General features: G+C 60.8%; 1 protein-coding gene across 1 annotated transcript in view; it reads right to left on the minus strand.

The window, feature by feature from the left end:
- Positions 1-15,074, minus strand: part of UMODL1 (uromodulin like 1) — a 65,887-nt gene that overhangs the window by 21,536 nt on the left and 29,277 nt on the right. The window contains exons 9-15 of the mRNA XM_027041550.2: positions 13,728-13,840; positions 12,043-12,262; positions 7,388-7,525; positions 6,300-6,872; positions 5,537-5,794; positions 3,788-3,900; positions 922-1,135 (exon numbers count right to left, since the gene is read on the minus strand). Of these exons, the coding sequence (XP_026897351.1) occupies positions 922-1,135; positions 3,788-3,900; positions 5,537-5,794; positions 6,300-6,872; positions 7,388-7,525; positions 12,043-12,262; positions 13,728-13,840 (1,629 nt within the window). The remainder of the gene's footprint in view (positions 1-921; positions 1,136-3,787; positions 3,901-5,536; positions 5,795-6,299; positions 6,873-7,387; positions 7,526-12,042; positions 12,263-13,727; positions 13,841-15,074) is intronic.

Here is a 15,074-nt window from a genome sequence, read left to right on the forward strand (position 1 = left end):
GAGTCGCCCCTGTGAGCCTTTCCCCCTGGGGGGCTTGGTTTGCCTTCTGTTTTGAAACTTAGAAAACCCTTCTTATTCCCAAAACCAGAAAAATATTCATATTCTCTCTGGTTGTTTTGGTACATGTAAGTTTTTGTTGTTTATTTTCACGTACGCTGTGCGCCACGAACGGAATTGCGTCCCCGAGATGCGTACACGGGAGCCCCAACCCCTAATGTGACCGTATTTGCAAGTGGGGTGTTTAGGAGGTAACTGAGGCCAAGTGAGGCCATTACGGAGGCCAGTCCAATGGCACTGTTGTTCCTGTAAGAAGAGGGGCCAGGCACCCCCTCTGCAGGTGTAAGGGAAAGGCCACGGGAGGGCGGAGGCAGAAGGTGGCTGTCCCCATGTCAGGGAGAGCCCCCCTCCCCCCGGAAATCTACCCCGGACATCCAGCCTCCAGAACTGTGAGAACATACACTTCTGTGTTTAAGGTTCTCCATCTCCGCGTTTGGTTACGACGGCTCAAGCCCACTAATACGATTTAGAGAAGAGAATCTAAATTGCCTTTTCTCCCTGCTTTCCTTTGCATTTATTTTTACCAGGATCTCCTTGGAAACTGTTCTTGGGAGGAAGTGTGGCTGCAGAGAGGGACGCATCTGCCCCCGGCCCAGTGATGTGGGTGGCCCAGGAGACCCGGGGGGGACGCAGCCCAGGAAGGGAGCAGCGTCTCCGGACAGCTGCACGCACGGCTTCACCCGAGGATGTTTTGAGCCCTTAAACCTCCAGAAATAGCACAGTAGCCATAAGACAGATGAGGGGCCTGTGTGTTCCACACTGGCATCTCCTGCAGGGGGACCCCGAAGAGACCCACGTGCTGGGCTCTCCCCTCCTCGCTTCCAGAACACGGTGAGTGACCGGGGGGGCCCGGCCTCCGCCTACCTTGTATGAAAGTGTCCTCGCCGACCACCTCCAGCAGAGAGGCGTTCCGGAGGGCGACGAGGAACGCAGCAGACACCTCACGGACATCCACGTCTGCGATGATCAGCAGGTTAAACTCTACCACGATGCTGCCGTTGGCGACGCGGGTCACCTCCATCTGGACCCCACCGGCGTCCACGTGCCGAAGCATGGCGGCCGGCAAGGAACCCCGCACCTTTAGAGAAACCGCACAGGTAAGGGGCCACCCGCCAGGAGGAAGCGGGTGCCTGTCCCCGGGGGGGGGGGGGGCACCTCCTGGGATTCTGGCCAGCAGCAGACTGGTCCAAGCCAAAGGTCAGTTCTGGGCCCGGTCTGGTGTAGCGAGCTGTGTCCCAGGTCCAGCACCAGTGCCTGTGGGTCCTGAGCCCCAAGAAGAGCCCCGCTCCCCCAGAGTGCGTCTGCTGGCCAGTGTGGACGAGACGCACAAGCCCCACCCCGGGGGGCACGCCACTCATGGGGGGCTCACGACGGCATTTAGAACCTGCTCTCCTCGGCTCAGAGCCATGGAAGGCGCAGGCCGGACAAGCGGTCGTGGGAGGGCGGGGGGGCGTCCCTCTCACTGTGTTTTCTAGAACAATCCTTTTACTGCTGATGCTGCCACGATGCCTCAGGCTGTGGCGTTCTGTCCTAGCCCCTCACAGTCCAAACACCCAGAGATGCACACCGCCTCATGACGGCTGTAGACAGTCCATAGAACGCCAGCCTTCTGGAAAAGTACACTTCCAGGGTTTGACCTCATCCAGAGCCTGCCGGGTGTGGTGGCCCAAGGCACAGGCTCGTGGGTTCACTTCCCAGTGGGGGACAGCCAACGTGAACAAACGTGCTGGCACCCTGCTGTCACGTGGGCACCATCATAACCACCGGAATGACTGACTCTCTCTCTCTCTCTCTCTCTCTTTCTGTCTGGGATGTCCAGAAAGGGATCAGTCACAAGCCTGGCTTAAAGTCACTTTGGGTTGCATTTCCGACCAGTCTCAAAGCAAAGCTCCAGGCCCCCTTGCTAAGAAGTGACAAGGCACGAGGCGTCGTGTTAACCCACAACCTCCCAAAGTTGGTCCGAAAGTCCTACGTACGTGATAAGTCGCACCATTACTGGCTATCCTGAAATTCTAGACAAACCAACAACGGTCCCCAGAAATAGGCGAGGAATGGTTTGAAGAGGAAAGGTTACTCCAGACACGTGAGTGGAAACGGGGCTGCCTCAAGGCACCACCGGAGCCCTGAGGACTAGCGGTCAGGGCTGTGGCTTAGTGTCGTGTGTCACACTCACAGAACCTACAGAAGAGGGTGAATGGAGCCATCAACAACTCTCGAGTCCACACACTGGGCCGAGAGCTGGGGACCCCAGGATAAATAAGGCAGAACCCCAGGTCCCAAGGAGTCCCAGTGGGACACTTCCCGGAGGCGGGAGACCCATTTTCCAGGCCAACGATGCCGTGAGGGGAGAGCAGAATCAGTTAGCGAGCCAGCGGGCTAGCACGTTAGCACGCTCGGCCTGGAGGTGGTGCCGCTCTGCTTAAACCCCAGAGTCAGGAAAAGCTGAAATGGATGAGGTGTAAGCAAGACGGTGAGACCATGACAAGCACCTTCTCTTTTCCTCAAAGGGGCATCTAAGCGCCAGCAGAGAGAACACGGAGACGGCCACCCAGACTAAACTGTAACAATACGCCGTCTCTAGGGATGTCAGTGGGACGACAGGGGAAGCCTCAGAAAGATCAGGAAACATAATAGCAGAGCAGGAGTCACTTCAGCCAGAGAGTGAACCCAACCCAGTATGCATCAGAGACCGAAACGTGGCCTCTGCGTTCGGTGGAGCGTTATCCGGCCATAAAGAGCGGTGAGCCACTGTCGATCCCTGAAGACGCGCTCAGGGAGATGAGCCAGACACAAAAGGTCACGTATCGCATGATTCCGCGCACGTGAGATGCCCACGGCAGGCAAACCCACAGGGACGGAGAGCACATTAGTGGTTGCAGGGGCGGGGGGTGTGGAGAGTCACCGAGAATGGGAGAGGGGCGTCTTTTGGGGGTGATGGAAATGTTCCGGAATTAGACAGCGGTGATGGTGGTACAATTTCACAAATAAAATCTAAACCATTGCACTAGGCACTTTTTTTTTAATTTTTAACATTTATTTATTTTTGGGAGACAGAGCACGAGCAGGGGAGGAGCAGAGCGAGAGGGAGACACAGAATCCGAAGCAGGCTCCAGGCTCCGAGCTGGCAGCACAGAGCCCGACGCGGGGCTCGAACCCACAGACCATGAGATCGTGACGTGAGCCGAAGTCAGACACTTTAACCGACTGAGCCACCCAGGCGCCCCGAGGGAATATCACTTCTGAATCTACACCCTACGCTGTAGGTCACTTGCTCCCACGCTAAGCACTTTTAAAGTGTGCATTTTAGGATCTGTGAAATAGATCTCAATTTTTTAAAATTTTCTTTGTGGGGCGCCTGAGTGGCTCACTTGGTGTCCGACTCTTGATTTCGGCTAGGGTCATGATCCCGGGGTCGTGGGATCGCGCCCGCTTGGGATTCTCTCTCTCTGCCCCTTCCCTATGCTCGTGTGCTTGCTCTCTCTCTCTCTCTCTCTCTCTCTCTCTCTCTCTCTCTTTCTGAAGCAAGGAGGCAGCAGAGGCAGCTACTCAGCATCTAATGATAGACCCTGGGGACGCCAGGCACCACGCTGGAGCCAGATGCCCAGCTTCCTTCAGAAATGAGGGTCTCAGGCCCCTACAAGCACAAGTCCTGCTCGACTGGGACTGAGATTCTGCCCCCCTCCCTCCCGCACATCCCAAAAGGAAACAGAGACTGGCTTCGCCAACTTACCACCCTGAAGAACAGCTCTAGGAAGTCCTGATACTCCCTGCTGCTTGCGTTCCGGAAGGGCTCCACGTACCTGACGTTGGCTATTCTGACTTTCCCTCTGAGCTTCTGGGCCGCTGCGGGACAGAGAATAAACACGTCTGGAGCGGTAACGCAGTAGGTAACGGTAAACGCGTTAGGTGACGTATTAGGTGACGCGTCCTGATAATGGCCCTGTCATGTCGGCCGAAAGAATATCAGTGCCCTGCGTGCACAGACACAGCCCAGCCCACCCCAGAGGGTGACGGCACACAGCCTGGGCACAGAGAGAGAAGCTTCCGGAGGCTGCAGAACCAGGCCAGCCCCTGCCACTCTCTTCTCTCTCTGTGCACAGGTGTCGAGGTGATTCAACGGTAGGCACTACTTTGAGAGTGCAAGAGGTCCCTATTCATTCCGGGGCCACAGGTGCACAACTGGGCATCCCGGAGAAGTCAGGACAGAGGGTGGCCTCGCCCCGCCTCTGCTCAGCGCCCACAACTCAGGACAGAGGGCCAGAGGTCCTGACCCTCTCCTTCCTCCCCTAGAGCACTGTTTCTCCGCACGTTAAGGGCAGCCCCTGCTTTTGCACTGGTCTTTTCCATCTGAGTCTGTTCCCTCCACGCGGGGCCTCTGGAGGCTGTGGGACGAGAATGTGGTCCAAGAATATTGCCTGGACCAGCAGCCCCCTCGTTCAGTCCTCCACCAGATGTCTGTGGGGTTCTTGCTCCGTGCCCAGCCTTCCGGGCAGTGGAGGGAAAGGCCAAGGTTCCTCTGCCCCCACAAACCCCAAAGCCATCCCAGGACATACTGCTGGATGACCCCCAAAACCACGCCCTGGGGATCACTCCCGTCACTGTGCCTGAGGGCCACCGGTCCAGACACAACAGCTGAAGAATGCAGCCTGGTGGAAAAGCCCGGGGAGCAGGACGGATGAGCATATGGGTGAGAAGGGACGTGGACCCACTGCCAGCATGGGTCACACGCCCACGGGTGGCCTCTCCTGCCGGCAGGTGAGACCTGCAGAGGCCATGTTGACGCGGAAAGTCCCACACTGGCTCTCAGAGGCACCGACCACCCCTTCTCCAGCTCGCCACGAGCCTGCCTGAGGGCATCCCCGCACACCGTCTCCCCTCTCACCCCCTGGTCTTTGGTTAATCGGTACTTCAAAGTATGCAGACAGAAGCTCTGACACCCCCAAGGGCTGTGCACCCCACCTCGGGGAACACGGCCGTCTGCTCTTGGACAGCTGCCCAAGATCTGGGGACCCATCTGCAATGTCAGGCCGGCCCTCGGCTGTTCGGGCAAGTTAGACTTTCGGGAAAACATCCGGTAGGAAGGAGGAAACACAAGATTGATCTGAACACGTAACTGTCACAAGCACCAGGGCCGACAGACGAGCTGTCCGACGGTCTGACGTCCCACCGTCCACCTGTCCTCCCCGGAAGCCGAGTGCAGGCCCTCTGAGAGCGGGGACATCAGAGCGAGTGCACAACGCTCAGTCCAGCAGCGCCGCGTGTATTTTCCTGCCGCGGACCCGCGAGGACGCCGCCTCCCCGCTGACTTTTGACAGCCAGCCCCGTGCGAGCTGAGCCAGGCTGATAAGAGGGCAGAGACCTAGCCGCTCCCCAAGGCATCCAGCTCTGTCGGACCCCAACCCACTAAAAGCCATTCTCGTACTTTTCCCCTCCCTTTAAGAACAAGTGGGGACAAGCGCTTCTGAAACCCATCACCCACCTGTCCTGACTTTCAGGCGGGCCCTGGTACTTCCGTTCCCGCAAGCTTTGGCCGCTATCTCCACCAGGTGCAGGACGCCAGGCTCCAGGCCCGACGGCGTCAGGCTTGCGTCTCGGGTCTCCAGGTGCACCGCGGGGCTCCGCGGGGAGGTCAGCGTGAGCTGGAAGGTGGGGTGCGGGGTGAGATCCGCCGCCCACGCCACGTGAAAGCTGGTGCTGGTCACGTTGGACACCGTGACCCTCTCGATGGGGACGGGAACTGGGAAGTGGATGGAGACACGGAGAAGATGAAAATCGATCCGATGTTCCAAGGAGACAGGACAGTAGAAGCCTCACCGAACGCTAAGATCAAGCACACGGCCTGGGGACACAAGAGGGCCTCCTGGGGGGGACGCCAGCCTAGGGAAGTCCTACAAAGTCCCCTCCTGCAGGCAGAGCACGTGGTACAGGGTCCCCACCCCCGGCCCCAGGGCTCGACTTCCTGCTCCAGCCTTGGGTGAGACAGGAAGGCTTGGGAACAGGGAGGAGAGAACTCTGGAGAGAGGTTGCTGTCCCAACAAGCCCAGAAGCTGCCACCGGGGACCGGGCTGCGCGGTACCCCACTTGGCCCAGCCCTGCCTACCACGAGCAATCTACCTGGGTATTTCTCACAGGACTTTGACTCAACGTCTGCATGAGGCTTTGCCAACTGGAGCTCAACTCTTTCCCAGTGTGTTCAGGCCTCAGGCCACGTGTCCCCAGGACATACGACCCCAGGCACTCACCACAGGCCGGAAGCTTCAGAGACTCAGGGGTGGGGGCCGAGGGAAGGTCCGGGGAGCCGGAGGGTCCGGGGACCAAGTTCTGTGGCCTTGTGGGGTCCAGAGCTGCTGGTGCTGTGTCCCCAGTGGGGAGGCTGGCGTGCCAGACGATGTGGTCTGTGGGGCCCTCGGTGGGACTGGGCCAGAGGGGCCGCTCCGTGCTCGAGTCTCTTGATAACCACCCAGGGGTGCTCAGCGAGCCATGCGTGGGCCCAGAAGGGGAGCTGTGGGTTGTCCCAGGAGCCGTGCTGGCTGGCCACTGGCCTGTCACCAGGCCTGGGGCCCTGCCGGGTGCTCCCTCCTCCAGGCCTTGCCTCGTGCTGTTCTCGTCCTTCCCGACCGGGCCGCTGCCCCCTCTCCTGGGTGGGGGCCCCGGGGTCTGGGCCTGATTTGCTGCAGGGCTGCCCCCCGGGTGCCCAGGGCCGGGCCACAAGGCAGACGTCTCTGGGCCAAGGGCTGCTGTCTCTGTGCTGAGAGCTGGGGCCGTAACACCTGTTGCTGGAGCCAACACCCCTCCCGTGGGGCTCACCACGTCACCTGCTGAGACACATCCACTCTGAGAGGAGACGTCTGGTCCTAAAACACCTAAACAAAACCCACCAGATGCCACCCACAAGCGAGAGCCTCCCAGGCGGGCCCCAAGTGGGGACACAGGCAGTCTCGTTGGGGATTATGGCATTATGAGTATTTAGGGGGGCCCGTGTCCACGGCCTCCCGCGTGCTTTCAGAGGGTGAGGCAGGGCCTCTCCATCTGATAAATGAGGCTCTGAGACACCAGGAGGGGGGCTCCACCTGGTGGCTGCACAGCCAGGACCTAAGTGCAGGGCTTGGTTCCCGCACCCAGGGGGCCTTTGGGAAAAGGGGGCAATTTCTCTGGATCTGTGCTCAGGGTGGGGCTTGGTGCTGGTCACTGACATCAGCCTGCTGGACGGGACATGACTAAGGAAAGAATGCGGGACAGAGGCCAGCGGATGTTAGAAAGGACGCGGGATATCAGGTCCCCGGGGGCCAGGGTGTGGCCCAGAAATGCTGGGGGAGGGGGTGGGGCGCACCCTCACAGGCCCGGCCCGCGCGGGAGGGGTTGGCGTCCCTGGCCGTCCGGCACCGACAGGTGTAGGAGCCCTCGACGTTGATGCACTGGGCAGCGGGTGAGCAGTCGTGCCCCCGGCTGTCTGCACACTCGTCCCAATCTGCCGGGCAGGAGAGGAACAGGACAGAGCCCGTGAGAAGTGGCCCGCGGGCACTTAGGAAACAGAACAGGGATCTTCTCAACCATGTCTGCAGCCCACCGGGGGAGGGGAAGTGCCCTGGGCATCCGGCGGCCCCAGAGGCAGGCGGTCCACAGATCCCTCCCCAGAAGCCTGTCCCTGAACCAAGACCGCAGGCTGAGCATCTGCTTGCTCCGACCTTCACGGCTGGCGGGGCCGAGTTGGCACCCACCGGTGTGGCTATATTCCTCTCTCGTGCATTCTTTGTCGCCAGACCCCAAAAAGCAGGGCGCCTTCCCTTCTCTCTGATGCGTCAACATCGCCTAATGTTTTAGCACTTTAACAAAGAGAACCGAGCGAGCCAGGAGGAGTCCGGCTAAGTGCGACCTGAACTTTCGGTGACGCGGCCTTGGAGCGCTCCTCCCCAGTCTGGGAAACCACTCTAAGAATCCCAAAGACACCATGTCACCTCAGCTTCTGAGCTGAGCAAGGAAGAGTGCTAGGTAAGTGTGTCAGCCACCCCCCCCCCCCCGCCCGGGGTCCCCCAGTGCTTGCCCGCCCACCACAGCCCGGCACTTTCCAGGACCAGCATCGGCCAGACTGTGAAACAAGGTTCGTGGGGACCACATTCCCTTCCCTCCCCGTCCTCTCCGACCTCCTCTTCCGGTCGTCCCTCCCCCACCCCCAGGCCTCCTACCCCCACTCATACTTGCTCTAAGGAAACACCTGCTCGTCTCATGCATTTGACATGTGACTGAGGATAAAGCACTACGTGTGATACTCATGGTAAACCTCAAGCAATAAACATCTCAAGCTGTATTCCAGGCTGGGGGGGGGGGGGTCGGGGGAGGGAGGGGGACAGGTTTCCCACGCCCCAGAACCCAGCCCTCAGATCACTGCCTGTCCCTCCCGGCCCCAGGGGAGCAGGTGGCTCTGAGCAGAGTTGTCTCTTGAGGAGGAAGGTGCCGGGGTACCTGCCAGGGGTGACCTGGGCGGTAAGGCGGGTGCGTGTCAAGGCCGGTCACGAGGTCCTTCTGCACGGGATTCTCTAGAGCCGAAAGCGGAAGCACCCGATCCGGGCTAGACCCGCGGGCTCGTCAGCTGATGCAACAGCTACCCCTCCACCCTGGCCAGGGCGCCTCGGCAGACAGGGCCCCGGTGGCCGGGCCCGCGGGTCTTCCTGGAGCTCGCCCAACCCCCCCAGCCTGCAGGCAGCTCCCGGAGTTTCACGGGGAGCTGGAGGCCTGGGGTGGAGCCCAGGCTGGCCAGGCGGCAGGGCCCGGGGGAGAGCAGAGGTCCCAATTGAGACCCGGGCTCCAACCACTGAGCACCCGGTGGCTCTTTTCAGTCGTGGTGAGTCACCTGGCCTCCCCAGCGCGCAGCTCATAAGTGAGCCCGGAGCAAGGCCGGGGCAGCTTCATTTGGTCCCGTAGCAAAGCCCCAGGCCGGGCAGCTGTGCAGTTCAGAGGGAGGAGGCAGGTCCACAGGGAGAGCTGCCCTGGCCTCTGCACCTTCTGGACCAGCCAGCTGAGCGGGGGGTGGGGGCCAGCCTTGCAGCTGGGCAGAGGGTGAGGCCCACCTCCCAGAGGAGGGGACAGCCCCTGTGCCGAGCTGGGACTCCCGCTTGAGCTGGCCCCCCAGCAGTGGGTCGGAGAGACCCAAGAACAGGCTGCCAGGTCCCGCCGGGTCCCATCTCTCCTGCGGGGGCTGCGCCCTGACCCTGCCAGCCCCCCCCCACCTCCCCCCACCGCGTCGTTGGGACGCGTTGACTCACGGCGGGCGAGAGCCCCCGAGTCGCGCAGGAACGCTCCGAGGGCACCGAGAAAAGCGTCTCTGTGTGAGCAGAGGGGACAGAAGCTCACTGTGCTGGGGTCAGCTTGCTGGTGTCGTGTGCAGTGAGAATGAATACCCTTCCCGGTCCCCCGGCCACGGGGCCACCTCTCAGAGTGGGGGCTGCCTGCAGGCTCTCCTGACAGAAGCCAGCGGTCACTGGGTCGGAGGAGCCTCCATGGGGCCGGGAGCCCCCACCCCCCCAGATAAACAGCAGAGGCCTCCTCGTGGCTGGGCGGAAGGGGGACCCCCCACAGCCACCGCTCAGGGTCCAGGGTTAAGCAAACAGCCGCTGTCGGGCAGGAAGGCTGCAAGGCGGGACACATAACACGACCTGCTGAGAACCCTAGAATATTAGCAGTGGGGGTGCCTCTTCCTCCTCTACAACACTTCTGTGAGGTGCTCCAGCTGGCCGGAGGCCACAGAGTTCATTCCCTGTCACTGCGAGAGGCCAGGCCGAAGTCCAGAATCGAGGGGGGCAGGGCCTCAGCCCCTCGGGGCTCTGGGGGAGGGTCCTCCCTGGTTCTCGCAGCTTCTGCGGCTCTGCGGGCTCCTTGGATCTAGCCTCTGCCTCCGCGTGGCCTTCCCCCTGCATCTCTGGTTCTCTCTTCTTCTGTGTCTTCCGATTTAGGGCCTCCCCGATCCGGGATGATGGCGGATCCTTACTTGATCTGCAAAGACCCTCCTCCCAGACAAGGTCTGAAGTTCTCGGGGGACCTGTCTTTGGGGGCCACCGTTCAGCACACCGGCAGAGAGCTGGCAGAGCCTGACGCCTGGCACACAGGGACAGAGCTGGCAAGTAGCCCACGAGGGCTGGCTGGGCCACCTGCAGACGGCTCCGCTCTGGTCTCAGACGGGTCCCCAGGGTGCACCCTGAGGACCCACCTGCAAGGCACCCTGTGCCTCCCTGCACTGAGCCCCCGGAGCCCAGGTGAGACCCGCTGGGTGCAGAGGACACCTGCCGTCTCCGTCCCTGAGGGGGGCGTGACGAGCCCACCCCAGGCTGAGCAGGCGGGTGCTTCCCAGGTGTGACTTCAGATGTGACAGTCCCACGGCCTTCCCTGCATCCTTGGGTGGGTGGGGGGGAGGTTGGAACAGCAAACCAGAATGCCACCGAGCTCAGAGCAGAGGACAGAGCTGGCTCTCGGACGCCCGTTCCGCGGACGGAGCCCCTGACAGGCTCCCGGACACTGAGCCTAGAGCCGCTCTCCCTGCAGGGAGCCTCATCCCTGGGCTCGAACGGCCAGACCTTCCTTACATGTCGGCTGGCTCTCTCCGCCTCTCTGTCTCTGTCTGTCTCTGTGTCTCTCTTCATGTCTCTGTCTCCATCTGAGTCTCTGTCTCTGGATATCTCTGTCTCTGTGTCTCTGTGTCTCTCTTCATGTCTCTGTCTCTAAGTCTCTGTCTCTGTATATCTCTGTGTCTGTGTCTCTGTCTCTCTGTGTCTCTCTTCATGTCTCTGTCTCCATCTGAGTCTCTGTCTCTGTATATCTCTGTCCCTCTGTCTCTATTTCTGTCTCTCTGTGTCTCTCTTCATGTCTCTGTCTCTATCTATGTCTCTGTCTCTGTATATCTCTGTCTCTGTGTCTCTGCCTCTCTGTGTCTCTCTTCATGTCTCTGTCTCTACCTAAGTCTCTGTCTCTGTATATCTCTGTCTCTGTGTCTCTGTCTCTCTGTGTCTCTCTTCATGTCTCTGTCTCTAAGTCTCTGTCTCTGTATATCTCTGTCTCTGTGTCTCTGTCTCTCTGTGTCTCTCTTCATGTCTCTGTCTCCATCTGAGTCTCTGTCTCTGTATATCTCTGTCCCTCTGTCTCTATTTCTGTCTCTCTGTGTTTCTCTTCATGTCTCTGTCTCTATGTCTCTGTCTCTGTATATCTCTGTCTCTGTGTCTTTGTCTCTCTGTGTCTCTCTTCATGTCTCTGTCTCCATCTAAGTCTCTGTCTCTGTATATCTCTGTCTCTGTCTCTCCGTCTCTCTGTGTCTCTCTTCACATCTCTGTCTCTGTATATCTCTGTCTCTTGGTCTCTCTGTGCCTCTCTTCATGTCTCTGTCTCTATCTAAGTCTCTGTCTCTGTATATCTCTGTCTGTCTCTGGGTCTCTCTGTGCCTCTCTTCATGTCTCTGTCTGTATGTCTCTGTCTCTGTCTGTCTCTCTGCCTATGTCTCTGCTTCTGTATCTCTGTGTCTCAGTCTGCCTCTCTCATCTGTACCTCTATTTCTGCCTCTGTCTCTCCTCCCTGCCTCCCCCCCACCCCGCCCCTGTCTCCAGGTCTCTCCCCTGCCCTGATCTGTGACTTCCTGCCTCAAGGCAACATGAAGTGACATTACATTACGTTTGGGCCAATGAATAGATATAGACGCCTAGGTTAGCAGGTGGCCCGGCCGCAGTGGTGCTGGGCCCTGACACACAGTCAGCCCCCGGTGCCCTTGCCCTCGAGGGTCCTCCAGCCCAGACCCACCCTGTGTTCTGGCCATCTGTGGCAGTGAGCTGCAGGGGCTCTGGGGTCCCCGTCCACCCGGAATAAGGACATGTGAGACGCGGGTAGGCTCCCCCATCCCACGGAGAGACTCAGAATGAGGATTCACATTTCACGTACTCGATCCACCTTTTAGAGGGCCAGGGCTTTGGGGTGCCCCAGCGGCAGGCTCGGGTGTGGAGGAGAACTGACCTTGCACGAGCGTCCCCCGCGGATCAATCTGGAACACGGTGCTGGCCAGCAGAGGTGGGAGCATGGGGGCCAGCGTGGAGACCCCCACTGGGAACTCGGGGTCCTGCACGGTCAGCCTGAGCGTCGCCACCACGCTTCCAGCCTGGAGAGAGACCATCTGTGTCCTCAGCTTCCCTCTCCTGTGCAGGTCGGAGACGGCTGGCGGGAAGGAGTTTTCAACCTGGCCGAGAAGAGGCGACAGGCGCTCACGTAGAGCAGAGGCCTCCGTTAGCGTCTTAGAAAACCGTTCATCGGGGTCTGGGTGACCGACGGATGGTGAACAGAATCCACGTGTCCCCTTCACGACCAAGAGGAGGTGCCCAGAAACCAGCCCCTTGGGGCAAGCCGAGGCACCCCAGGGCCCTGCACCCCAGCTGGGCCTCCCCAGGGACAGCCGGGCTAGGCCGGGCCCCGTCGGCCTTGTGCGAGCCCGCGAAAACCACTGCAATCGGGGCCCCCATCTGGAACCTGAGATGCCCCATCCGCAATGTGTGTGACACACAGACCCTGGGAGTGGACGGACGGACTGACTGACAGGAGGGACCCCGGAGGGACGATCCCATGGCTATTTGGAGCTGCCCCCCTCGCTGGCTGCATCCACCAGGAGACACACAGGCAACCAGGTGCCGAGGCCAGCGTGCCGAGCAAGGGAGACACCAGCCTTGCCCCGCGCCCCCCCCAACACCGTGCCTGCACACGCGAGAGGATTTCCAGGCAGGAGAATGTGACCCTCCTTCCGTCCGTCCCACGTCTACACGTCCTGCAAGCAAAAGCGCTAACTGCCCTTCAGCTGCAGGGTCTCTTTCCAAGACGTCTGTAGGATGAAGAGCGTAGGAGGAGACAGCGGTCCCTCCAGAGCAAAGGGCAGACTTGTTCATGTCTGATCCCGTAAAGATAGTGTCTCTCTCCCTGGAGCAACGTTTAGGCGGATTTCGGCCCCTTACAAGATCCCGTTTCCCTAAGCTCGGGGCTGCCCAGCTGAGACGCAGACCGCTGTGTGTGTGTGTCCACCCCCCCCCCCCGGCCCCTCCGTGTCACCACCGTGGGACTCGTGGGCCAGAGGGAACTGGCAGGCAGCCTCACGCTGCCTGCTGCGCTGTGAATCCCGCGTCTTCGACCGGCGCCTCCCGACAGAAACAGGCTAAGTCATCGCTTTGCAGGAAAGGGAAAAATCTCAGCCCATCCATGGTTCTGGATGGTTCAGCAAGTTGCTTCGCTCCCCAGTCGGGTCCCCGCTGGCCTGGCTCTCCCCGGCCGCGGGCTGATGGCTCCGGTCAGCCACGGAGAGGGATGGGTACGGGCACCCCCGCTACAGGCCTTTCGAGCGAAGGCGCCCCGGAGCGGGAGGCAGATGCCCAGGCCCCCCGGATGGAAGGTTCCACAGAAAGCCCGGCTGCACCATCACGTGACAGAGCCCGTCTGAATCAAAGCACGGTCTTCAGAGACGCTTTGGCCCCAAATCTAGATTGAGTGCCCCACATGCGGGGAGCCTGTGGGTAATCACCGTGGGATCTGGGCTGGGGGGACGCACCCTTGTGGCGCCGTCGCAGAGAAGGGGCTCGGCGTGGGGGCGGGTGCACGCGGGAGGCTCGCTCAGACGCCCCCTCCCCCCACCATGGGGCACCGTGGTGGCACTTTGGCTTTACCTCGTGGAGCAGTTGTCGAGAAAAGTCCCGGAACTCGGTGCTGCTGCGGTTGAGAAGGGCCCCCGTCACGTTGCGGTTGAGGACCCTGACGGTGACTTGGAACACCCGGGCATCTGCAACAGAGGGGGACAGAGTAGCGGACGCTGGCCATCAAAAGTCACGTGCTTTGCTGGCACCGCTTCCCAGGAAGCCTCTTCTTTTGAGGGGACGTTTGTTGGAGGATAGAGAGAAGCTGCTGGATCCGGGAGCCGCGTTGGGGGACGTGATGTAAGGATGGTTTACTTCTGTGCTGGAGGAGGGCAGGAGCCGCCCGACACACACACACACACACACACACACACACACACACACACACACACACTTCTACAGCAGGGCAGGGACGGGCGGGACAGGGGCAGAGGCATGCCCTGCCGCAGGAACCGGCTCTCAGCCGGCACACATAGGATCTGAAGGCCCCTGCGGTCATCCATCACCCCCCATGGCTGCCACTTTCCCAGCCCGATCACACGCACACAGCCAGCCAGCCAGGTCCTCACGCCGGACCCACCCGGGGCCCCAGCACTAACGTGACCAATGCGCCCCATCCACCCAGGGCCTTCCGGGTTTGTGCCCCGAAATTCCCACGTAAAAGCACACTGTGCCCCAGGCCAAGCAGCAGGGGCGGTCACCTGCGAGGGAGGCACCTGTTCTTCGGACACAAGAAAAGCTGGGGGAGTAAGGTGGGACTGGGTGACACCCAGCTCTTCCTTTCCTGAGCGTAAAACCGAGGTCCATGGCCGAGCCCGCTGTGTCACCGCGTGTCCACTGACCTAGCAGTCTCTCCCCTCCCCAGCCTGCGAGCTTGGCTCGCAGGGGCCATTTACCACTGCTGCGTGCACACACCACGAGGGCCCCAGAAATGTCACCCGCGTTGTGCGCCGTGCCACGCTGGACCTTCGCCCATCTTCAGAGGAAACAGGTGTCCCTGTGACGTCAGCCTCGACCCTGCCCACGGCGCACTGCCTCCTGGAAGGTCAGTGCCCACCTGCGCCCGGGGAGTCTGCATTCTCCGCGAGAATGCCCACCACCTCCCAGTGGCTCCTGACGCGGCCGAACTAACTCAATAGAGCCTTTAAAGGGTGGAGGCCGATGTCATCAGAGGCCTGCTCATTCTGTCCCTCGTTTGCCCATTGCCACCATCACTGGCGCTAAGCCCCGCACGGGACAGGCCCCCGCTGCGTCTTGCGTGCAGCTGTGTCCGTGTCAGGGAGTTTTACCGTCCCCATCACCCACGTCTGCAGCCAACGGCCGGCCTAGGACACGGCTCCCACCACCAACGTGACCGGGGCCTGCCCCACTCAGGGGCCG

This window comes from Acinonyx jubatus, chromosome C2, assembly GCF_027475565.1.
Source record: "Acinonyx jubatus isolate Ajub_Pintada_27869175 chromosome C2, VMU_Ajub_asm_v1.0, whole genome shotgun sequence".
Classification (NCBI taxonomy): domain Eukaryota; kingdom Metazoa; phylum Chordata; class Mammalia; order Carnivora; family Felidae; genus Acinonyx; species Acinonyx jubatus.